The sequence below is a fragment of the Mesocricetus auratus genome, unplaced genomic scaffold (assembly GCF_017639785.1).
Source record: "Mesocricetus auratus isolate SY011 unplaced genomic scaffold, BCM_Maur_2.0 Super-Scaffold_100007, whole genome shotgun sequence".
Lineage (NCBI taxonomy): Eukaryota > Metazoa > Chordata > Mammalia > Rodentia > Cricetidae > Mesocricetus > Mesocricetus auratus.
Genome location: NW_024429191.1, coordinates 74,126,813 through 74,150,060, shown reverse-complemented (window position 1 = coordinate 74,150,060; position 23,248 = coordinate 74,126,813). Strand labels below are relative to the sequence as shown.

At 51.7% G+C, this 23,248-nt stretch overlaps 3 protein-coding genes and 1 long non-coding RNA gene across 4 annotated transcripts; 1 reads left to right on the top strand and 3 right to left on the bottom strand.

Annotated features, from left to right (window-relative positions):
* Positions 1–3,402: 3,402 nt before the first annotated feature.
* On the bottom strand, positions 3,403–7,807 carry Hoxb5 (homeobox B5). The gene is made up of 2 exons (XM_005075883.4): positions 5,293–7,807; positions 3,403–4,610 (listed from the first exon to the last, which is right to left on the bottom strand). Exons 1-2 carry the CDS (start codon positions 5,852–5,854, stop codon positions 4,363–4,365), a joined length of 810 nt encoding a protein of 269 aa, XP_005075940.1. The 5' UTR covers positions 5,855–7,807; the 3' UTR covers positions 3,403–4,362.
* On the top strand, positions 4,385–18,494 carry LOC121141476. The gene is made up of 5 exons (XR_005878409.1): positions 4,385–4,518; positions 13,099–13,230; positions 14,611–14,850; positions 15,979–16,158; positions 18,241–18,494. It is a non-coding gene; the product is annotated as an uncharacterized LOC121141476 (long non-coding RNA).
* On the bottom strand, positions 7,929–10,548 carry Hoxb6 (homeobox B6). Its single transcript, XM_005075884.4, has 2 exons — positions 9,860–10,548; positions 7,929–8,828 (listed from the first exon to the last, which is right to left on the bottom strand). The coding sequence occupies exons 1-2, from the start codon at positions 10,272–10,274 to the stop codon at positions 8,569–8,571; spliced, it is 675 nt and encodes a 224-aa protein (XP_005075941.1). The 5' UTR covers positions 10,275–10,548; the 3' UTR covers positions 7,929–8,568.
* Positions 18,495–19,306: 812 nt separating the features above from the next.
* Hoxb7 (homeobox B7) lies at positions 19,307–22,852 on the bottom strand. The gene is made up of 2 exons (XM_005075877.4): positions 22,354–22,852; positions 19,307–20,062 (listed from the first exon to the last, which is right to left on the bottom strand). The coding sequence occupies exons 1-2, from the start codon at positions 22,751–22,753 to the stop codon at positions 19,809–19,811; spliced, it is 654 nt and encodes a 217-aa protein (XP_005075934.1). The 5' UTR covers positions 22,754–22,852; the 3' UTR covers positions 19,307–19,808.
* Between the last annotated feature and the right edge of the window lie 396 nt (positions 22,853–23,248).

Genomic DNA, 23,248 nt, shown 5'->3' with positions numbered 1-23,248 from the left:
GCACTTGGAACTCCAGGCTAGGCCGGCTTTCCTGTTTACACTTCTTTATACTTCCTCCCATCCCTGTGGCCACAGAGAAACAAAACAAAACAAACAATCAAATAAAACAAAACAAAATCAAATTGTTCTCCTAGTGGTGGCCAAGCTGGGCTCTGCCCCTAGGGTAGATGAGGGTGTTGGCTTGGCTTGTGGTTCAGAGGTTGAGGCCTAGACATGTGGGGGGGAGAGGAAGCCACAGGAGAGAAGAGATCTGGGGGCAGCGTAAAGCAGCATATTCAGAGAGGAAATGGGGGGGGGGAGAAGAGAGGAAGAAGAATGAGGAAAGAGAGGGAAAAGAGGAAAAAAGGGAGAGGAAGCAGGGAAGCACAGGTCCTGAGACAGAAACCCTTCCATGTTCTTCTTCTTCCCCAACTTGCCCTGGCTGCAGTCCAGAGCGATTATCCGAGAAAGCCAGGCTAGGGAGAAGAGGAAAATCACTAGGACTTTTTCTTTGATATCTGCTTAGAGTCATAGGAGACCTTCCAAGGTGGTTATTTCTGAAGGAAAAGTAGGCACTTGTGCTACTGGGACTGTTCTTTGCCATTTTGAAAACTTGATTCAAATATGTTCCATAGATGTCTCAAGGCTGTCAGCCTCGAACATTCTATCAGTTTGCAAAACTGATGTGCAAAGTGCAGGGAGGACATTTGTCAGGGACAAACCTGTTTCTCTGGAGTTTTAGGGCCCTAGGAAAGATATAGAAAGAGATAGAAGGAGCCCAGAACAAACTAGGAGAAAGGATTCTCTTGGAATCCCCAGGGTAGATGCTATGGTTTCATGTCTCCTTTGCACTTCTTTCCACTGCTTTGAAGCCTTCAGAAGCCAAACCTCCAAAGCGGATTCATATTTTAAGTGCTGCTGGCACCCTTTGATCCTTTGGGAGTGTCCTTTACAAGGGGTATAAATGTCCATCGCTCTTAGGGAGATGCCTGGGTGAGGATCCCAAGCCCTTGGTCTCTTTTCTCTGTTCTCTGTTCTTAAAGCTCATTGAGGGTCACCTATAAGTTGGATGTGGGCAAGGAATGGTGAGCTAAAAAAAAGGCAAGAAAAAAAAAGACAGAGAAGAGCAAGGGGCAGAGTGAGGAGACGGAGAGAGCATCGGTGCCCCCTTCATGGGAATCAGGGAAGCCCAGTGGCCCTTCTTTGTCAGAGGTCAGAAGCCCCTCAAAATGCCAAGTCCTAGATGAGGGATTATCCACCAGAGTTGGTGAGCCAAGAGACAGTGAGCTAGAAAGTAGGGCCACCAGAATCATGGGCCCCAGAGATCTTAATTAAGAGGGTGGGGGGATGGCATCCATTTGGTCCAAAAGAGGATCTTAGCTTTTAGAAGAAGGGTGACTTTTCCTTAGAAAACAAGGTTCCCATGGAGGGGGCAGATTTGGAAGTCCCTCTGGTTTGCCGTGCTACAAGACAAAGAGACCTTTCAGAGTCCAAAGGGGAACGAAGAGGAAAGAGAAAGTCTCTTTGAGGACCTATGTTCCTGGGCATAGTGACAGGCTAGTTAGACCTACCTATGTCCTCCAGACCCAGACGGAAGCTCTATTCTTTCACACCCTGGTCAGAAATTAGGCTTGGAACTAAAAGCTGTGAACCCCCCTCTGTCTGCTTCTCACTTTGACTCAAGCTCCTTTTTAGAAACCAGCAAAAGAAATAAAATTGAGACCAACAAACTGAAGTTGGGTGTGAAAGCACTGAGCTACCTACCTCGCCTAGACAACCCTGAAGGAACCATAGGGAGTGCAGGGGGATGATTTTTATGAGGGTCAGACACCCCAAACCCAGAGAGCATCCAAAGATAAGGTGGGCAACAGCAGCCTTTCCCTGGTCCTTCCTCTCAAACACACCCAGGTAAAAGTGCCTGCCAGTACATCTCAGACAAACAAATCTCGTATTTCTTTCCTGGGGGTTAAGGGAAAATCGACCTGAAGGTAGCCAGCAGAGAAACACCCCTCCATCACACCCAAGCAGTTTATTCCAGCAATTTACACCCCCTCATTCTTAGCTCCTCATCTCAGATATTGAAGGAACATGGATCCCACATGACCCCCTTTCTCCACAGAGTCCGCAGCTCCCGTGAATAACAGCAGATACCTCCTCCCATTGAAGCTTTAAAGAACCCAGCTCCCCACTTTAGACACCCATTTCTCAGAACTGTTCAGTTTCCCCTGTATCATCCTACAGCCCTACTGAAAACAAAATTTTCTTCTCCCATTCCAAGCCCCCAAACTGCAAGGTAAGAAAGCGAAAGCTGGAAGCGACTTACTGTGGAGTGCTGGGCCTGGGCTCTGGCCACTGCCTTCCTGGGCTCTCCCGACTGTTCTAAACTGGAAGAGCGCTCACCTACCTCTGCCCCCTTCCCCACCACAGTGAGCAGTTAAAGTGTCACTTAACATTCTGGAGAATGTGAAATATACCGCGCGGTGTCAACTCCCCAAAACCATAAAACTAACTTTATGGACCTCACGTGACTTTCTCGAGCCAGTGAGGGGTATCTGTCTGACTTCTCGGCGATTTTTACGATCTAACTTCGAGATAAAACCCCTATCCATTTGACATCTAAATGTCATAGCGACTTTTGGGATAGTTTGCTTTCGGCAAAGGGGGACAAAGTCATGGGGTGAGAGGGAAGGAGGGCCCAAAACACCCTCCAAGACCCTCACCATCTCCTCACCGGCCCCCCTTCCCCCAGGTCCTGTAAGAAGTTGGGCCCAGCTGGAAGGGATTGCCTGGGTAAGTGTCCACACTTAACTCTTATGCTCAGGGTGGAGGCCGAACTGAACGGAGGAAGACTGGGCCCTGGTTCTGAACCAGGCTGGAGGGGAAACCAGGGGTCTTTCAGGAGGAACCCTAACCAAGAGGGGAAGGTCAGTCGGGACCCCTGGAGAGAAGGACCCCTTGAAAAGCGCAGAGAAGGCCAAGCATTGTCAGGAAACCTTTGAAAATGAGCTGTTTTGTTTTGTTTTGTTTCCCTTACTGGGTAGCAGAGCTGAATTGGGATTTGGAGCAGGAGACAGGGCATCTGGGCAGGCCTCTGCCAGTCTCAAAAGACCAGGAGCCTTACTGTTCAGGACTTTGACCCAAATAACTCTTCCTGGTGCATTTTTTCAGAGGCTTTTCTGCTGGAGGGAAGTCAGGATGGAGTTCAGCTAAGGCCCATATGAAGTTCCTGGGCATCTCAATGCCCCAGGCATGAAGGCCTGTCTCCTGGCCCAAGTCAGGGACCTAGGTGGCTTCGAGGGGTTTCTAGTGGATATCCTGCTTGCTCTTCCCTGTGCCCTAGATTTATGGAAAATGGTCTCAGGGCGGTTTGTGCCTAACGGTGAGAGAGGCAGAGCCTCTAAGAAAAGACAAGTAGAAGGGCAATGGAGTGGGGGAAACATTTATTTGATTTGAGGGAAAGCTACAAACATACCAAAAGCTAATCACCGAGACAGGCTTGGCAAAGACAGATTTCACAGGTAGCACAGCATCCACTGGCCCACTACAAATGGTCTCGGAAGCGAAATGGGTAAGGGAGAAAGTCATTGACCTGACCCAGACTATCCCCATATTTACAAGCTTTGGGCCTTCTAGTCAGACCCACAGGTTCACAGAGAAAATCACAAGACACTTTACACTGAGGATTATTTCTGACTCCAGACACTCCCAGACCAGGCCTGTGGGGCCTACCAGGCAGCAGGCGGTTAACTCTCACCCTTTTCCTCCCCTTTTCTCAACATCCACACTTTGGTCCTTCCCTGACCCCAGCAACAAGCCACTGGGAGACCTAGGCCTGGAGAGTGGGAGCTGAGGAAGGATGAGGTGGGTGAAAAGAGACACAATCATAGACTTCATTTCTCAGGCCAGCTCAGCTGGGCCTAGCACTATCCAACCTCAACTGCTGCCCCTTATGGAAGTTTCCAGCTGAAACTCAAAATGCAGCCACCATCCTTTTATAAATAAGTTAGAACACAGACAGAGAGGGCAAGTCACATTAAACATGCGAATTTCCTTTTCTTTTCTTTTTCCCTGGGGAAAGGGGTGCACCCACAGACACGAGGACATTCAGAAACACTGGCAATTGGGGGCGAGCCGAGGGAAGTGGGGAGCATGGAGGGGAAATAATAATAATTATTATTAACAATAATAACAAGATAACCAGTCCAGGAGAGAGGGAGCCATGGGAAGACCTAAGACCAAACGAAAAACTGTAACACAAGGCTGGGGCGAGACAGGCTCGTGGGAACAGGTCCCCAGCGGGCAGCGGCAATGCAGGGAGGATCGGAAGGGTCGGGCTGGGGGTGGTGCCGGCTCTTGGGCCGCCCAGGGCTCCTCCGGATGGGCTCATGGTTGGAAGGCGCTGCCGGCTGTAGCCAGGCTCATACTTTTCAGTTTGTTGTCTTTCTTCCACTTCATGCGGCGGTTCTGGAACCAGATTTTGATCTGACGCTCGGACAGGCAGAGCGCGTGGGCGATCTCGATGCGTCGCCGCCTGGTCAGGTAGCGGTTGAAGTGGAATTCCTTTTCCAGCTCCAGGGTCTGGTAGCGAGTATACGCTGTCCGGGCCCTTTTTCCGTCTGGCCCAGTCATATCTAGAGCAGTTAGAGAAGAGCCCAGAGGCAACGTTATTCCGGTTAAAGGAGGGGGCACTGAGTGGGAGGGGGCGGGGAGCAGGACCCAGGCTTCCCCAGCACCCAGCTCGAGGCAGCTCCAATCCTCCTCACTCCAGGTGCCCGCATCCAGCCTGTATTTCTTCATCTCCCTTCTCCAGCAGCCCCCACTTCTGGTGATGGTGAAAGCTACCGGCTTTGTCTCTTGCTCCTTCCCAGTGCCTCACCCTAGGCTGGTTCAGGCGGGCCTTTAGCCCCGAAAGAGAGGAGAACCGCTTCACTTTAGCTCTAGAAAGCTCCGTTTACAGGTTTACAGCCCATTCCTCCTTTGCTACCAGCAGTCTCGAAATTTCGGTAATAAACAGGACCCTTCCCCACAATACACAAATCTCATCTTTCACCCTAAAGCCGGTGACTGGCTGGGTAAATAAAACCCAAGCTGAGCGTGGCAACAAATTGTTTTTTAAAATGCCCACCCTCAGCAAAAGACCCTGTTTGGCTCTCTCTATGGAGCTGTGGGGACATTTTCGGACACTTCTCCCTCTTGGGGGGGTGGATCTATATTTGAGGTAAAGTCAAGCTGTCCTCAAACCCCCCCACCCCCAACACAGGGCAGGGATGCGGTGAGGACAAAAAAAAAAAAGAGAGAGAGATGGAGAATTACCGTGGCTGATGTGAAGCTTCCTCATCCAGGGAAATATCTGTGGAGTCTGCCCCTCGGGCGCGGCTGTAGAGGTGGCCATGGGCTCTGGCTGTGCCCGAGCCAGGCTCGGGCTGCTTAGCTGGCTTGCGGTTTCCTCGGGCTCGGAGGACGCGCTGGCCTCGTCTATTTCGGTGAAATTGGCGCTGGAGCTGGCTGGGGTCGCCTGGTCGGAAGGGGACGAAGCAGCGGGCTTGGCGCCGTGGCTGTCGCCGTTGGTGCAGGGCAGGGACTCGGGCGAGGACAGGGAGCAGCTGGACGTCGCCTGCCTGAAGCGGGGCTCCTGGGCTGACGCGGGGAAGGCGCGCGAGCTCTCGCCCACCGCCCCAAAGTGGCTGGAGGAGGCCGAGGAGCGGTTGACGCTGAGATCCATCCCATTGTAATTGTAGCCGTAAGAGCCGGTGTGCATGGCAGCGGGATCCCTGTAAGAGCCGCTCAGAGAGCTGCCACTGCCATAATTTAGCAACTGATAGTCCGGGCCATTTGGATAACGCCCCGAGAAGGAGTTTACAAAGTACGAGCTCATTTGGGTGATTTTGGAGGGCTTGATTTGTGGATCGTGGTCGTTATAACCCTGTGCTTCACGATTTATGATGTATTAATGAATTATAGCGATGCACTGTACTTCGTTTTGCTATGTATGCGGCCAAATATGGGGGGGTTGGAAGGGGGGTGGGGGGGCGTTAGGGAATCACGTGCTTTTGTTGACCAGTCGTAAATTCTCGCTGATGACCTCAAGAGGTAATTCATGCTCTATGGTTACAAATAATGACGATCCGAGAATCGTTAGGGCCGATTCAATGCGAGCCTCAGAGAGGGGGGAGAAAGAGAGAAGGGGGGAGAAACAGGGAGAAGGTTGGCGTTGGCCTCTGAGCAGAGCGCGCCACCTCCCGGCGATTGATGGGAGCGCGGGCCGCAGGCCGCCATGGCGGCGTCCGCAGCCTCCCAGCTGACTCTGCAACCGTCAAGCAAGAAAGAAATCCGGCCCCGCGGCTCACCCACAGGGTTGAACCTTTAGGAAGATAGGTTTGAGTCTTTTGCCCACTTTGTTAGAGTGCGGTTATTTCCTCTATTTATGTCCTTCTCTCTGACATTATTATTATCACCATTTATTATTATTATTTTTAACTCTGGATAGTATAACTAAGGATTTAATTGTCTGACCTTCCCTCCTTAGGCTTAGCCAGTGCCCAAGTTGGTGAGAAATTGGGGGAAGGGTTAGAAGTTGTGTGTGAAAAACAATTATTGCGAGTTATCTCCCATTAGCTCAGCCAGGCCTCCTTCCTGGCGAGGCTTCAGTGGCAGGTCCACAGCACCAGAGAGTCGCAGGGCTGGACTGCAGGCTGTAAGAGGCAGGGGAGCTCTTCGTTGTCCTGGGCCCCTGGGAAGTTTGAAATTCTCCTTTTGACCTCTCATCCTAGGCCAAGGAACCAAGCTGGACAGGGATCCTAGAAGAGGAGCTCAGCCGGCGATAGGCAGCCTTAAGCGGCAAAGCCTAGAGCAGCCACCGCCCAGGCGGATTCAGATTTGGGTGGCAACTCATGTGTGAGAGTTTGGGGTGAAAACAGAATCCCTTAACAATCTCGCCAGATGCCAGCTATCGCATTCGGAGGACAGGTCCGAAGCCTTGTGTTGCTGGTGGTTAGCAGTTGGAGAATTTGAATTTGCACATCCGCCTTACGCCTTACAGCCTTCCCGGGAAGATGTTCGGGAGACCGGCGGCCCCTTGCTGAGCCCGCTGGGCAGCCAAAGATCTCCGCAGCTGGGCCCCTTCTGCCATTCAGCTATTTTCTTTAAAAATAATTTTTTAAAAAAAGGAGAGAGGGAGGAGGAAGAAAAGAAAACGGTTTCTGAAGCCTGTGACTTGGGTGAGGATGAGAGCAGAGAGAGGATAAGCCATTTTGGGTGGATAAGATGAGACCAAATGCCCCATCACCTGGCCCCCTGTCCTCAGGTCTCCGAAGAGCCAGACAGAGTCCGGTCCTTGTGGCCTCCTGCTCCCGGGTTCTCATTCTCTTCCTTGCCACCGAGCTCCTACTTAACACGGGAAGGGGCACCCTGGAGCCTGTAGACGAAGTGTGGAGAGATGCCCAGTAGCCTCATTTTTCAGTCTCTGGAGCAATAGGCCGAGGGAGCCGAGGGCCAAGGCCGGCAGAGACAGCCATGTGGGCCGGCCAAAGGCCAGGGCCCTTGGCTCGCAGAGGACCGAAAACCGCTCTAAAGGCAAAGGCGCCCAGGCCTGCCCAGCTCTGTGTCTCTAGGGCTCCGGACTAGGCCTCAAGTGACACAGCTCACAACCCAGGGCAAGCTTAGAGAACAAGAGGGAAAGGGCTTCTCTCCATCCCTCAAGTCTGAATGGGAGAGGCAATTGTGAATTTAGCACAAGCGAAGCACCACCGACGCTGGGGCCAGGGAGGACCCGAGCCTCTGCTTTTGACCCCCGCTTTTATCTCAACAGTAACTCCGAATTGAGTCTGGCAGCTGGAAAGGCCCTGAGGCGGGCCATGGTTCTTGCCTTTGCTGTTCAGGCTCAGGGGTGACAGGGTGGCTGGGGCTATGGAGGGAGAAAAATGGCAGGGAAGGATTGGATGTGACTGAGCTGCGAGTTTTCACATCTTTATTATTATTATTATTATCATCATCATAATCATTATTAATAATATTAATATTATTACCGAAGTATTTCACGTCCAGAGCTAAAACAAGACTACAAACACAACACATAGAAAATTAATAAAATAGAACTTTGTTTCTTCTGAGGCTCCTCTTCTTACTTCTAGGTAGTATGTGCTCCTTCCAGTGGCTTTCGGGAGGGGGTAGGAGAGACAAGTCTGGGGTAAGGGAGTTTTTCAAGTCCCTGCTGAGGGACAGCGAATCTACCATTGAACCGTGCACGGGGGACATGGACGAAATGAGACTCGACAAGGACAAGAGCATTCTGCTCTGCTTCCAGGAGACATCAAGTGAGTCCGATTCTCAGTTCTCACCAGGGAGCCTGATGAGGCCAAGGTGGGTTCTTCGGGGAGGGAGGAGGCCCTGGGGGGCTGGGTAGGCAGCCTCCAAGCGCCCAGGAAGAGCTCTGCGGGCGGGGACGTCCTGGAGAGCGCTGGGCCCCGCCAGTCATGCGCTGGAGAGCAAGTCCCCAGACTCCCCAGACCGCAGAGCCTTCTGGGGCTTTCGTGTGCCCTCGGTTCCCCCACAGGCCTCTCCCTTCGTGTCCCCCCTCCCTTTGCAGCACCTTCACTCGGCTGGTTTTTCTTCCTCCTCCTCCGCACTGAGCTGAGACGCGCTGAGCAGTTTGCTCTCCTTTTTCCACTTCATGCGCCGGTTCTGAAACCAGATCTTGATCTGCCGCTCGGTCAGGCACAGGGCGTGCGCGATCTCGATGCGCCGCCGCCGGGTCAGGTAGCGATTGTAGTGAAACTCCTTCTCCAGTTCCAGGGTCTGGTAGCGAGTGTATGTCTGGCGGCCTCGCCTACCGCTGGGCCCAAAAGAGGAACCTGTTACACAGAGAGGAGAAACTGAGGCCTGGGGTCACCACACCAAGCCCACAGCCCCCTCCCCCACTCAGCCCTCAAACGTAATGCTAGCTGGTCCTCCTTCCCTTCTCCCATTCCCTGGTCCCCCTTTCCCACTCCTCCAGCGCCCCCTCCAGATTCCCTCCTGGACTCCTAGGCCTGTGCTTTCTTTCTGTCTAGACTTTTGGTGGGGGAGGGGAGGGTCAGTTGGACTCCCACCTGAGCTTAGGGGGAGGGGCTGCCCAGGTGTGTCTCCTACTAGCTGCATCTTTCCTCGCCTTTCCTTTCTGTCCATCCAGCTCTCCCTCCTACCCTACTCGATGATAGATTCTGGCCCTTAATCCATACTGACATGGATCGATCCATAGTCCGCATTAACGACTCCTCACTTTCGTGTCCGGCTAATGGACATCAGTTGGGACTTGAAACCGACAAATAATCCAACCTGAGACCCAGGCGCCGGTTTGTCCCTCTCCCCCTCCCTCTCTCCTCTTAGTCCTCCTTCCCCAGATTACCACCCCTTTCCGGTGTCTGATCGCTCCCCAGTCTCTACCACCACCTCCAGTCCCAGAGAAATACAGTCCAGGACCCAGGAAGCTTGCCCTTGCCGGCGGTGTCATCCACCCCTCCCCATGACACACTCTTGTTTTTAATGGAGTGGTCTTTGGGTGGGGGGACCCGGGCTGATCCAGATAGGAGATGGGGAGGACACTGTGAAAAGCAAAACCAGAGACTGAGTCCCCAGTCCTCTTCCTGATCACCAATCCTGGCTCTGGCCTAACTCTCTCGGTGAGCCCACTTACTCCCCCTGCCTTACTGTGCAGCTGGGACTTTGCAAACTTTGCAACTTCTGCGGGCAAGAAAACTGATCTGGAGGCAGGGACCCAATCTTGCCCTATCTCCTGAGATGCCCACCTAGTTCCCAGAGGGAGAATGGGGTGGGGTGGGAGAGGGGAACTCTAGCTCTGCCTTCTTGCAAGGGGGCCCGCGGGACAGCGGGAAGTCTCACTCACTGTTGCACGAATTCATGCGTTGCATCCACGGGTAGACAGGCGTGGAGCACTTCTGCTCCTCGGTTTCTCCGAACACGCTCTTGTCCTGTGCGCAGTCGGACTTCCGCGGCTCGGGATGGAACGGGGGAGGCTCGTCGGCGCCGGAGAGGGCGCAGGCCGCGTCCTTCTCCCGGTAGAAGGCAGGCGCCGGCCCGTAGTCGCAGGGCGCCGCCCGGCCGTAGCCGCCGCCGGCTGGCGGGTAATAGGAAGACGCCGCAAAGCCCTTGTCCTGGCCCGGTCCCGGCCCGTACGGCGCGGGGTAGTGCCGCAGCGGGTCCGCATAGCCCGACGAGTAGAGCGGCAGCTGGCCCAGGAAGGACTCCTGCCCGCTGGCCAGAGTGACGGGGAAGGTGGAGTTCACGAAATAGGAACTCATCGGGAGGGGAGGCGCGCGAGGCCGCTGCTGCTCCACCGGGTTTATGATTTGTTGTGTTTTATAGTCCGAGCGCTGCGCCTATTAGTAGTATAGCCGAGATTGGGTTTTAGCTGAGGGGGGATGGCGAGGTGCCAGTGAGGGCCAGAAGGAAATACAACCATCTGATCCAACACTGACCAATGGCAGAGGCAGGAATTGTCAAATAGCACCCAGGAGGAGCGCAGCCTGCACGAGGGACCGCGCAGAAACCTATCAACCTTTTCCCCCTCCTCTCTCTCTCTCTCTCTCTCTCTCTCTCTCTCTCTCTCTCTCTCTCTCTCTCTCTCTCTCTCTCTCTCTCTCTCTCACCTACGTAGGATCTGCGAAAGAGGCGTCTGTGCTTTTGAGGGAGGAGGAAACATTTGGATGGAAATCACCCCATTCCCCAGTGATGAAATAAATATACCCCTCCCCCTACCCCACGCAGGAATAGGGAAAAGTTAATTGTGTTTTCAGAAAAGTTAACCCCTGCATTGCATGGGCCCGGTCCCTTAAGGGAGGACTGGGTAAATGCCCACGAATCTCGTTGAGAGAGAATGAAGAGACAAGATCTGTTTCTAGGGTTTTGTACTAGCAAGGGGGAAACAGAGTTGTCCGCTAATTTGCTTCATTTTAGAAACAGGGAAAGAAGAAACATCCTCCTTTACAGGTTTGGAAAATCGTTTGTCCTCTTTATCGGGTCTGTCTTTCTCCCTTTCAAGCTTCTACTTTCCCCCTTTCAAGCTTCCCTGCTTCTACACAACTCTCAAGGTTAGAGGGGGCAAGCCAGATCCCTTTGCCTAGAGGACCCAGAAGAAATGCCAGGGGTATGTGAGCCCAAGCTTCTCCCTCTGGCTGCTCCAGTAGGAGAGTAGCTTCTGGCAAGCCGGTCCTTAAGCCCAAGACAGCTCAGCTCAGCTCAGCCTGATTGCAGTCTTGACTGGGAATGGGGCCGCAGAAAGAAACTAACAGTCCCTAAATTGGTGATGTAGCATGAAGGGGTAGGATGCACCCCGTCTATGTCACTGCATTTGTCTGCCTCTCTGTCCTGCTTCCAGCTCTCACTCTGTCTCTACTCAATCCATCCTCACCTCTCACTCCAAAATGATGTAAGAATAACCCCTGGCTACAGACCTTTAGAGTAAAGATGTCCCAGTAAATCTAGATACAGGGAAGAATTGTCCTCTTAGAAATATGAGCAGTCATGGCACACAGGCCTTTAATCCCACCACTTGGGAGGCAGAGATAGGAGGATTTCCTTGTTTTGAGACCAGCCTGGTCTACAACTGAGTTCCAGGATAGCCAGGATTACTCAGAGAAATCTTATTTTGGAAAAAGCAAAAACAAAAAACAAAGGAGTCTTCAGATCCTCATATTGCAGGTGAGAGCCTGTTGAAAAGAACCTTCAATTCCTTTTGAAATCCAATCCCAAGGCATGGCTTAGATTTAGTTTTGTAAGGAGGAAGGCTGCTAGGTCCTCCTGGGGACTCAGTAACCATCTTAACCATCTTTCAGTCCTCACCTGGCATACCCGCTCTAGCTCTCTGGATTCCCACAAGCCTTCTGTCTGCCTCTCAGCCACTCTCCAGTCTCCCTCCCATGCCTCATGCTTGTATCACCTGCTTTGCTGCTGTGAGAACTTGGGAGTAGAAGACTACACCTACGCTCTCCTGCTGTCTTCCTCTCTCAAGCTGGCGAATGCAGTATATTCCTGACATTCTTATATGCACACACAGACTAGACAGCTAAGAATAACAACATCCGTCCATCCAACCTGAATGTAGGAGGACTCGGCGTAAGATGCTGTTGGGTCAGGCCAGGCAGACCCACCTCTGCATTGTTCTTTAGGCTCCTTTTTGTGGCCCATCTCTGCGTATTGATAAAGGAAAGGGCTGAGGATGGGTGATCAAGAATGAGGATTTATTTGGCTGCAAAGTGGCCTCTGGAGCTCTTTGAACTCAAAGCAACTGATAGGCTGTCCCTTTGTGGCACAATGAGCATCCCTGGGAGTCTGTCTCTCTTAGCCTTAATCCATGGTGGGGGGATTGTCAAAGGATCTCAGACCTACTAATGATGGAGAAAGCAGAAATGCACCAATCTAGAAGTAGCTGGGCCCATACTGAGAGAGGAGTAGGGGCTGTTTCAGCAAGGGATTAGGATGCCAAAGAACATTTACACCCCCACCCCCATCTTGCATCGGAGGCTGGGCCTTGGGCCTCAGCCCTTTCCCTAGCCACAATGTCCTCATCATAGGAAAGATGGTATAATTGCCCATGTTAAAAAAATTAAAAAGGTGAGAGAAGGCCTTCTCCTGTGATAGAAGCAGGAAAATAATTGCTTTATCCTTTAGAGTAGCAGCCCCAAATTAACCTCACCTCTGCAGGTTGCCTGTCTGGAGATGGAGCCACTATGGGCAGGGCCAGGGCGCCTGGAGTCGGGCATGAAAGGAAATAGCGCCTCATCGCTCTTATCTAAGCCCAGAGGTATTTATGAGCGTTTATTCATCTGATCCGTTTGTTTGGGAAAAAGAGCAGACAGGCAGAGCTGGGCCAGAGACAGCCTGGTTTCTGGAGCCAGATCTCTACTGATCTGTCTGTGGTTCCATCCACCTCAGTTTGTCTGTCTCCACCGGGAAATATGTAAATACACAGCAGGCATCAGCCAGTTCTCCATTAGGGTTATTGCCCCCTTAACGCACTAAGGGAGGGATGTAAATATATATATACCAAGTCTAGAGTATACAGCACAGGGATTGCCCTGATACCCCATAGGCAAGATTTATAATTGTGCTTTTCTCTGCTTTGAGTTTGCAGTCCCGTGGGTAAGCACGAACATTCCAGCTCCCAGAGAAATGTTGCCTAAGTCATGCTCAGCTCAGGAGTGAAAATCTCCAGAAGGTGATGATCTTAGGAATGGCATTTGCCTGTATGAGGAGGAGGTGAGGCAATAGATAGGCTTCCTATTTCCTCTAAGATACAAAGCCTCCCCCACCCCCAGCTCCTTGGATAGTAGGTGCCTTCCCCTAACCCACACCCAACTTTACCTGGGGTGGGGTGGATGAAAATCTCTCAAACCCAATTCTCCCCCTGGATCCTGGTTGTCTGAAATGTTGCCCAGTGTTATGTGGTGGTTCCCATAAACAGTAAAGAGGCTCCTAAAATCTACTGGTCCAAATCCAGGTACAAAGACCTCATTTCCATTATGCAAATGAGCGGCATCCTCCCTGATCTTCTAGGAGTGGGCGAGGCTTCTCTCTACTGTCAATTCACCCTTACCCTAAGAGCCCCGAAGTGTTTCAAGCCTCTGGTAGCTTGACTTCCCCTCCCTATGTTTCCTTCTGATTGCCCAAAAGAAAAAAAAATTCGGGAGGGCCCCAGACCTTCCAGCCAGATCCCTCGGGGCCTCCCGCAGAGCGACTCACTAAGCTGGCCTTCCAGCCACTAGAAAGTCACTCTCTTAAACGGAAGAAAAAAGCTTAAAGATCTGCTCCAGAGAGAGGCACAGACTCCAGAGTCGTCTAGGGCGCCAGGCTGTGGCGGGAGGTGTGTGTGTGTGTGCCCCCAACACTACACAGCCTCAGTTCTCAACCAGACCTTACTGACACCTTGGCCAGCCTGACATGGCAGGCAATTTCCTGGAGTCCCCGCCCAGGAACCCGGGCCACCGCACCTTGAAAGGGATAGCCAGAGCTTCCTCTTGAAGCTTGAAAGCCCGAGCTAATCAGTAACCGGTGAGACAGGGGCCGAGACTCCAACGCTGAGGCAGAGGCGCGCACCCAGCCCTCACCACCCCCTTCTGGGAAAGCGGTTCCGTTAACCTGGTTGAGGGGTCCCACAGGAACGGAAATTAGAGAGGTTTTGGTTTTTTAATGATTTCCCCTCACTCTCGATTTTCCACCAAAGCAAAAATTTTTTGGCGTCGATTTCGCTTGACACGATAGAGAATGGGGGAGGGGACCAACACTCACTTGCAGACACCAACAGCTTCCAGAAAACTCATTTCAACTCCTTCAGCACAGACTCACCAGCTTAGGAATTGGCAAGACCCACAAACCAACTGGAAGAATACAGACTGGGTTTGTCTTTTAACAACCGAGCGGAACTGCCTGGTCGGCGCCTCCCTTGACCGGTCCCCCTCCTTTGGCTGAGAAGAAAACTAAATAAACCTTGAGCAGATTTTGGCCCCACATCTCTCCAGAGGCACAATCGTGTCTTGCGTTTTAGGTGGTGATGGGGGTCGTGGGTCTGAACTCTCAGCCCTTTGGTTCAGTACCTCCTGTCCGTGGGTTACAGTATTACTACTCCTCTTCCTCTGCCAGCCTCCAGGTTTGTGGCTGGGATGAGTGCAGGTCTGCAGACTGAGAAAAGGCTGAGGATAATGCGACAAAAGACCCATTCCGTTGTCTAATCTACACCCGGAGACTAAGACACAGTAGAGAGCATCAGCACGGGCCAGAATCCCACCGAACCGAACCGCGTCGAGGCTCCAAACAAACCCACAGGGCTCGGGGAGCATCAAGAGGCTAGCTGTGCCGGAGCCGCCTGTCCCCGAACGGACGGTAGATGGCAGCAAACTGCATAATTTGGGTCAGAGGGAATTGTCTAAGGGACGATTTATAATACACCAAGACTAAGGGGGAAAGGAGACCTTTACTTTGAGTGGGTTTGGGGGGGATTTTCCCGTCGCGAATAGGGTCCGAGCGTCCCACATGCTAGCGATTTAATTCCTCTGGCTAAGAAGCCAATGTGTCTCAGCGAGCCCAGTACAGGCCCGTGTCTAGAGCTGTTTAGCTGGCCCCCCAGGGAGCCCCAGCGCTGTGCCACAAGTGGCTGAGTTTGCCTTTCCTAATAGCTAAGGAGGCCAGTGTAGCCACTCACTTACCCTGCATGCTAAAATCCTAGACAACCAGAAGCCTGACCCGCACAGGCTTTTAAAAAACAGAAAGGCAGTCAATCTCTGTTCATGCTAACCAAACTTAATCAAAATGCCTCCTGTCCATGCCCAAAGTGACTTATCTCTCTGCGTGTAGCTTCCCTAGAGACCCCTCACCCCATTTCTTAGCCCTCACCATCGGGCCTGAACCCTATGAGCGCTTCTTTAAGAATCTGTCTCATTCAGCAGATCTTCCTCCTCCCCCTCCCCCCAGAAAGCTGGGAACCAAAATTGGGTGTGAGAGACAGGATTTAGCACTGAACTCAGTCTCCGGAGGCTTTTTCACCACACACCATAGGATTCTCTAGACAGGTTTCCTTTTCGTTTTGTATTCCTCGCCCCCCACGCCCGCCAAATTTCTTCTTGTGTATAAGCCTGAAACAGCATGCTAAAACCATTTCACAACCACCACATTTGAATCCAGGAAAGTTTAAAATGTTTCCATAGCAGATATGCAATTTTCTCCACCAAAATCCACACATCCTTTATACCAATAAAACACAAGCAACAGAATCTATCGCACATAGACCAACAGACTTTAACCTACCGCATTAAAACCACAAAACTCTCTCCCTGCCGATGAGGCTCCCTCGGGCGGCAGGGGTGGCAAGAGACCTGGGCAGTCTTCGGCTAGCTTCCTGGGGAGTCTCCCTGGCTTTGGGTTCCTTCACCCACACCACTCTAATTTCAGAAATGTCTCCGAAGGAAGGTTGCGAACATTTCTCTGTGAATTGTTCTTTTTATGTCACTCTAGCCGCCTCCTTGCCCTCGGCTGGCCTCTGCAGAGATTCCAGGCCCTACTGAGACCAAGATGTCCCTCAGCGCCACCGCCCCTCGTGCCAATGCAGCCGGGAAATCGCCGCTACCCACACTGGGCAAGAGAACCGCGCGGGGGCAGCCGGGGGAGGCCGGGAGCAGGGAGAGATGGAGGGAGGTGAGCACAAACTCACCACGGCCAGGGCGACTGGTCAGCTCGGCTGCAGCCCAGACACCCCCACCCTCTCTTCCTCAGCCCCCTCGCTGAGGCTCTCTCCCAGCTAAAAAGGCAACGTAAAACTGGCCTCCGAGGCCCCTTCCCGTCCCTCCTCCCCCCATCTTCCCTGCAGCGGCTCCCCCTCCAGGAAGCAGCCACCCCTCTCTTCACCACAGAATTTCCTGGGAAGCTCCTCACAGCAGCGCCCAGAGATGGGGTTCAACCCGGTCTTGGGGTGGGGGAGGGGGAGAAAAACCTAAGCCCCACCCCCTGCAAAAAACGATGCAAAAGAATAAGAATTGTAGAATCTCTCTTACCTTTGCAGAACTTGGGTTATTATTTTCTTCCTCCGGATTCAAATGGGTGGGGAGGGAGGGAAAAGGGAGCGTTCGGTTTCTTCTTCAGCTTCCAGATAATATTGTCCCAACCTGAGAGCCGTCGTTTCCCCCTCTCAGACTTGAGAGAAAGGTTGTTTCGCTTTTCTGATATTTGCATAGAAAATGGAGTAAGTTCTGGCTTTGAAAAATTGTATCAGGCTTCAGTCCTGGGCAGATTGTCCATTGACCCTTCATGATGACTAAAAATCCCAGATCAGCGAGCAAATTAATTTAGGAATCAAAATTATTTTTGGTTCTCTCTTTTGTGTAATTCCCTCCCCTCCTTCCCTCTCTCACTCACTCACTCTTCTCTCCTCTCCCCCCTCTCTCTTCCTCTCCCTCTCTCTTTTGCTGTATCGAACTGATATTGAGGTATAAAAATATCAAGAGGCTGGAGCCCTGAAGGACGGCGGTGCTCCGACCTAGGTGTGGTGTCCAAAAGAATGCTGCATTATAACCACCAGGGAAATGATAAAAAGTTCATGTTCACGATCGCCCGGCCACATGACCGGCGCCGGCCAATCGCTGGATTCAACCACTCATAAACTTCTATCACAAAGTTGTAAATTTTCATAAAACAACAAGGAATTTATTGCATTTCTTCATGGCTGCTCCACCAGCCACCCTTTTCTCAGTCGCCATCTTCTTTTCTTCCCCTTCTTTTTTTAGGGAAACCCCAATCTGAGACGGGGTGAGATTTGGGGTGCAAGAATTCAGGGTGGAGAAGCCACCGAGGTCCAGCTAGAACCGGGGTGTTCTCTGGAACCTCCACATTTTGCTTAAGAGCTCTGCCGGTCTTTTGTAGTAAAAATTCCCCCAGATCTTACACATGGGGCTGTCCTGAGGCAATAGGCAGGTGAGGAAGAGCAGCAGCGGGTGTTGGGTGCCGCTATCTGCATCTGGGCAAAGAGGACGCTCCTGCTCTGAACACCCGCCCCCAGTCCCAACCTCTGGGACTGTGGGATCCCCCACCTGTGAGGCTCGCAGCACTGCAGGTGTGTAGGGGGCGGGGAGGCGGCCCTCAGGGTCTAGTTTTTGCCTCCGGAGAGAAGGTGTCCTGGATGGGGGCCAAGCCCGATTAGTCTAACAAGCAGATTCTCCACCTCAGCACCCCAGAAACTGGGGGAGGAAGATGCGAGACCGCGGCCTCTCCCGCCTAAACGCCTGCTCTTCACTAGCAGAAATCCCTGCCTTCTCCAGGGGCTGCTGCGGTGGAACTGGGGAAGCCGCAGGTTTTCAGGGCCTTTCTTTACAAACTGGAGCCGCACGTTTTCAGGGCCTTTCCTTACAAACTGGAGCCGCACGTTTTCAGGGCCTTTCCTTACGAACTCAAATTAAGCATACCTTTCCGGAAACCAACCACCTTTCTCAAACCCTTTAGTTTTAAGATGGCGTCCTTTGAACAATCGAGGGTTTGTAAACGAATAAATATTAAAAAAATCAACACCGCAGGTCTAGGTGTAAAAACCCTATTGTTTAGGGTTTTGTTCAGCAATCAAGGGTTTCCAAAAATTAATAATAACTCACTCTGCTATTCCCAGGTTTCCAAAAAACAAAAACAAACCGCCTACATTTTAGGTTAGACTTCTGGTGACTTAATTCAGAAAACGAAATAATCTCCTTTTTAATTTATTTTTCTTCTCCCTCTCCTTCCCTGTGTGTGCAGCTCAGAAGGTTCCAGGTTGGCATAACTAAAGAGCAGGCTGAACATCTCGAAGAGGAAGCCCTGGCGGTTGACGCCGCCGCCAAGCTCGCTGTGGTCACCTCGGCCACCCCAGCCCGGTAAACTCGCTCGGTTCCCGCTCACGGGACTGGTTTTTTGTATAGTTTTAAAGTTTCATATGAATCACCCTTGTCAATTAAAAAATGAAATATATTTTAATACATAAACTAAAAATAAATTGAAATAAATTCAAAAAATCATGCTGACCGAAAATGTTTGCAGACTGAGTACAAGCTGTAGGCACCCTGGCAAGGAGGTTGCACTGGGCGGGCCCAAAGGCCTCTACTCGATGTCCTGGCCTCTGCCTAAACCCCTCTGGAGATGGGGTGGATCAGAGTAGTCACCCCTCGCCTCTTCCATTTGTCTTTTTCCAGGCCTACCATTTTGGATTTCATCACAATATTTGTGGCTGGACACTGGGCTCAGATTTCGTAGTCTCATTTAAAGGCCTGGATAAGAAAAAGCGTGAAACTAGAAGCTTTTAAATGGGGAGGGGTTACATTTTGGGAGTGTGTGGCTGAGCATATGGTCTCATGGATGGATTTCCTGGGGGGCAAATGTGAGTCTCTGTTTAGAATCCAATGTGCTAATGTACACTGGTGTGTATCAATGTGTCTGTGAGTGACTGTGAATGCATGTTTACTTGTGAGTGTGTGTGAATGTGAATGCATGTGTTCTGGGCATGGAGCCGGGATGGTGTGAAAGCCTGTATGTGTATTTATGAATATATGGATGTCTATGTTTATTTGTGACTGTAATAGTGTATACATTTGTGTACTGTCAGCTTGTAAATATGGGAATCGTATGCTTTGGTGAAAGTATAAAGGGAGAGAGACAGAGGTCGGGGTTCATTAGTTGGCAGTGTCTATACCAGGGGCGTATCTGGGAAATAAAAGTAAACCCAGCAGAGAGAGAAAAGACCAGTAAAAAGGCTATGAGACACCCATCCATTGCCAACCCTCACTGCCCTCCCCCCCCAGCCATAGGGAGACAGAAAGTACAGAGTCTGTTGATTTTTAATCCTGTTTTATTCTCCATCCTCCAGATATACAGAAAGAGGCTCAAGGGAACAGGTAGGAGCCAAGATCAGCAGCCTAGTGCACCAGACGCAGAAACTAGTGGTCCTCAAGGCTCCCCAAGGTCTTTTCAGTGCTGCTACTGGGAAGTATGGGGTAGGCAAGAAACCACAGTCCACAAAACAGTGCCAAAGAGGGGGTACAAAACAGCAAGATTTTACAAAGACTTTACTAGCAACATAGAAAAGGGAGGCTCATTCCAGAAAGCCTTGGAGCAGGTCGATAATGTCCTTCCCAAACTGTACAAAAACAGACAACACTCTTTCCCATAGGTAGTATTTTTTTACAGTGTTGAGAAACCCAAATTTCACCCTTCTCCTTTTTTTTAATTGCTTCGTTTAAATAGTCTTCCCTCTTATTTGAGTTTCATGCTTCAGTTCTCAGAATTGGGTTCTCCTTCTATTCTCTCTCCTCCTCTTCCGCTTTCTCTGTCCCTCACTCTTCCTCCTCCTCCTCTGCTTCTGCCTTATCCTGGCCAGTGACCCCCGGGCCTGAGGTTTTGTTCTCCTTTTTCCACTTCATGCGGCGGTTCTGAAACCAGATCTTGATCTGTCTTTCGGTGAGGCAGAGCGCGTGCGCGATCTCTATGCGCCTCCGCCGAGTCAGGTAGCGGTTGTAGTGAAATTCCTTCTCCAGCTCCAGGGTCTGGTAGCGCGTGTAGGTCTGGCGACCCCGCTTTCGGTCAGTCCCTACTCACCGTATTTAGGAGAAAGAGAAATAGCAAAAACGTAAATAATGATAATAATAATAATAATAATAAAATCAGTGTGTGAAAAACAAGAAAATTCCCACCTCCTACCTACTTAATTTGAGGTCTGAGGACAGAAAAAGACTATATTGCAGGAACCAAATTAACATTTTTCATAGTCTATCCTACATTTCATAGTACCCCCTTTCTCTGCCATCTGCAGAAAAATTTCCAAGTGTCCCAGGGCCAGCATCATTTTCTTTTCTTTTCGTGTGTGTGTGTGTGTGTGTGTGTGTGTGTGTGTGTGTCCACAAAAGATGTTTTGCTTTTCAAGCAGGGGTCTTGCTATGTAGCCTCTGGGTGGTTTCAATCTGGTAATAATCTTTCCAATTCAGCCTTCCAAGTGCCAAGAGATGGGCTTACAGGTCAGCCCCATCACACCGGATAGTCCTATCATCCATGAAGTATGGTTTTCTCAACCTGCAACTTCTGAAAGCCAGGTAGATCTCAACTGCTGGCTCCTGAAGGGTCTGTTCTAAGGGGCTAGCATAGAATGGGGGCAAATTAATCCCCACTCACTTTCTGGGGCCAGAGGCTCCAAATCTACCCTTTCCCTTTTAGATGGCCTTTGAAGTAAGGAGCTCTGGACACCATATTAGTGTCCCAGAGTGGGGACTCCAGGCCTGGCCTGAGAAGAAAAGGAAAGGAACAAAAGGACTTCTTAGGCCCAGTCTCCACCCAGACCGCCATGGAATGGGCAAGAGGCAAGAATTTATGTCCCTGGACCTTGAAATTATTACTCTAACAGCAGTTGCATTCCAATGGCTCTTTCCCAGTAAGTGTCAAGCAAGGCCTGGCTACCTGCCTGCCTTCCTGCCCAGGAACCTCATTGTCTGAATCAATCTTTGAACCTCCAGGACAGCGAGGGAGAAGGAGGATCCATGGCCTAGATGAGAGAGGAAGGGTGAAGGCTCTTGTATTGAGGCTGAAGGGTACCTGACAACTTTCAGCTTAGGCCCAGAACCTGAGGAGACTGTGGGGAGCTGTTGATATCAGCCCTCCTGGGTAGGAGACAAGAGAGAGGAGGGGCTAGAACCTTAATCTCAAGTGAGTTAAAAGTCAAGCTAAAGTGTTTATGAGGGGATGGCTTTTGTAACAGAACTAGAAAGTCAGTTCAATTACAGGGTAGGTAATAGAAACCCTCATCAGCAATACTCAGGATGTGAGTTACCACTCCTGGCCCCCAACCCTAATCGGTCTGAGAGTCTCTGACCATAGTATAGTCTTGGATCTTCTGAGCCTTGGAGTTGGCTCCCAAGTCCATCTGCCTCGAGGAAATGTAAAAAAGGATGAGTGAGGGGCCTTTGGAGGACACCTCATGAAGCCTTGGTGTCCTGTGGTTCCTAAGGCAGCTGCTGGGTAACTCGCATTCCCAGTCTTGGTTCGGTTTCATAGAGTCCTAGCCCTCCCCCAAAAGGAAAGTCATCCTTCTGGAGTGGTATCTCCATACTTGGCTGTTCCCCAGGAGTCCACGGAGTCCTAGGAAAAGCACCTGAAAAGGCTCTGCTGTCATGAGGCCTCTTTTCCAGCCCACCCTCCTAAGTCCACCAGGGGCAGGAGTCAATAGACCCATCGCTCTGGGTCTCAGATGAACTCCCTTCACCTCTCTCTGGCTCTATGTCTCTGGCTGGGTCCTCAGCTCCTCTGTACCCCCTCCTCCCGCCTGGCCTCTAGAGCCCACCTCTAATTGTCCTGTTGGGAATAATGGGGGAGCGGGGTTGGCTGGAAAGGAAGGGGGAGGGGAGAACTGCTTAGCGCCATGACCCCCTCCTCCATATCTTACTCGAGCTAGGGCTGGGGGGGACACACCCAGAACTGAGCTCTCAGGCTGGGAATGGGGCGAGGGGGGGGGGGAGAGAGACCCTAATGGCTATTCTCTGCAAACCCCAGCCTTCCTAGGCAAGACAAACGGCCTCGTCTCCAGCCCGTGCCGGCACTGCTGATAAATATTTAAAGCTAAAAGGCCCGGAGGAAAGGTTGGGGGCGGGCTGGGGGCTTTGAGCGCTGTGGCGTCGGCAAAAAGAGATCCGCCAGGACCTGAGAGCACCGAGCAAAACTGGGGGTGGGGGAGGCGCGCGGGGTCCCAGCCCAGACTTAAACGGCACGGCAATGGCCGATCTGCAGCCGGGAATATCCTGGACACGCAGAGGGATGTCCTGCGGGGGAAAGGGGACCTTCCGGGGAGTATGGCCCAGACGTTGGGGCTCGGGACTGCTGGGTGCGCGGCGTTACCTGAGCTTCGCATCCAGGGGTAGATCCGGAAGTTACTCTCAGCCGCCAAGTCCGAGTCCCTCTGCTCCTTGGCGCCAGCCGCCTTGGCGGGGTCGCCCGGACACACCCCGGAGAGGTTCTGCTCAAAGGGCGCGCAGTGCATGTTGAAGGAACTCGGTTCGAGCCCGTAGCCGGCTGCATAGACGCCGGCCGCGCTCTGGCCCGCCATGCCTCCCCCGCCGGGGTACAGTGTCTGCACCGAGGCGGAGAACGGGGCGCCCGGACCTGCTCCATAGCCCGGGCGCTGGGGGTTGGAAGCAAAGGCGCAAGAAGTTTGTTCGGGAAAGGCTCCTGGAGCGAAAACCGAACTTGCGGCTGGATATTTAGAAAATAAAGCATTCGCATAATACAATGAACTCATAATTTGGCCGGATGATTTGTAGTCAGGGACGTTTTAGTGTCGGTTTTACGAGATTCCTTGATATATTACAGAATTAGAGTCCAGATTTACACCAAAAAGGACCCCCTTTTTCCTCTCCGGACCACGTGACCTTGGCCCACGTGATATCCCCTCGGCCAATGATGCGACGGCCTCCCGGCGGCTCTCAGTAATGTGGAAAAAATTGTGTGGCGTTGGATTTATAAAATATGATCAATAATGAATGGGAAGGCCGAGCTCTGTGGATTGGGGCTGGGGGCTCAAGGGCCGCTGTCGACCCCCGCGGGCTGGAGGCAGCTTGCAGGCGTGATTTGGGGAGGAAGGAATTGAGGGGAAGGGAAAATAAATAACCTCTGAGAGATCCGTGTTGTCACCCCCCTCCCACCCATTTCCCCCAGCCGGTTAGAGAGCGAGAGACAGACACAGGGATTGAATGTTCGCAACTTGGTGGGTGGGTGCTGGCCGAGCATTTATTAA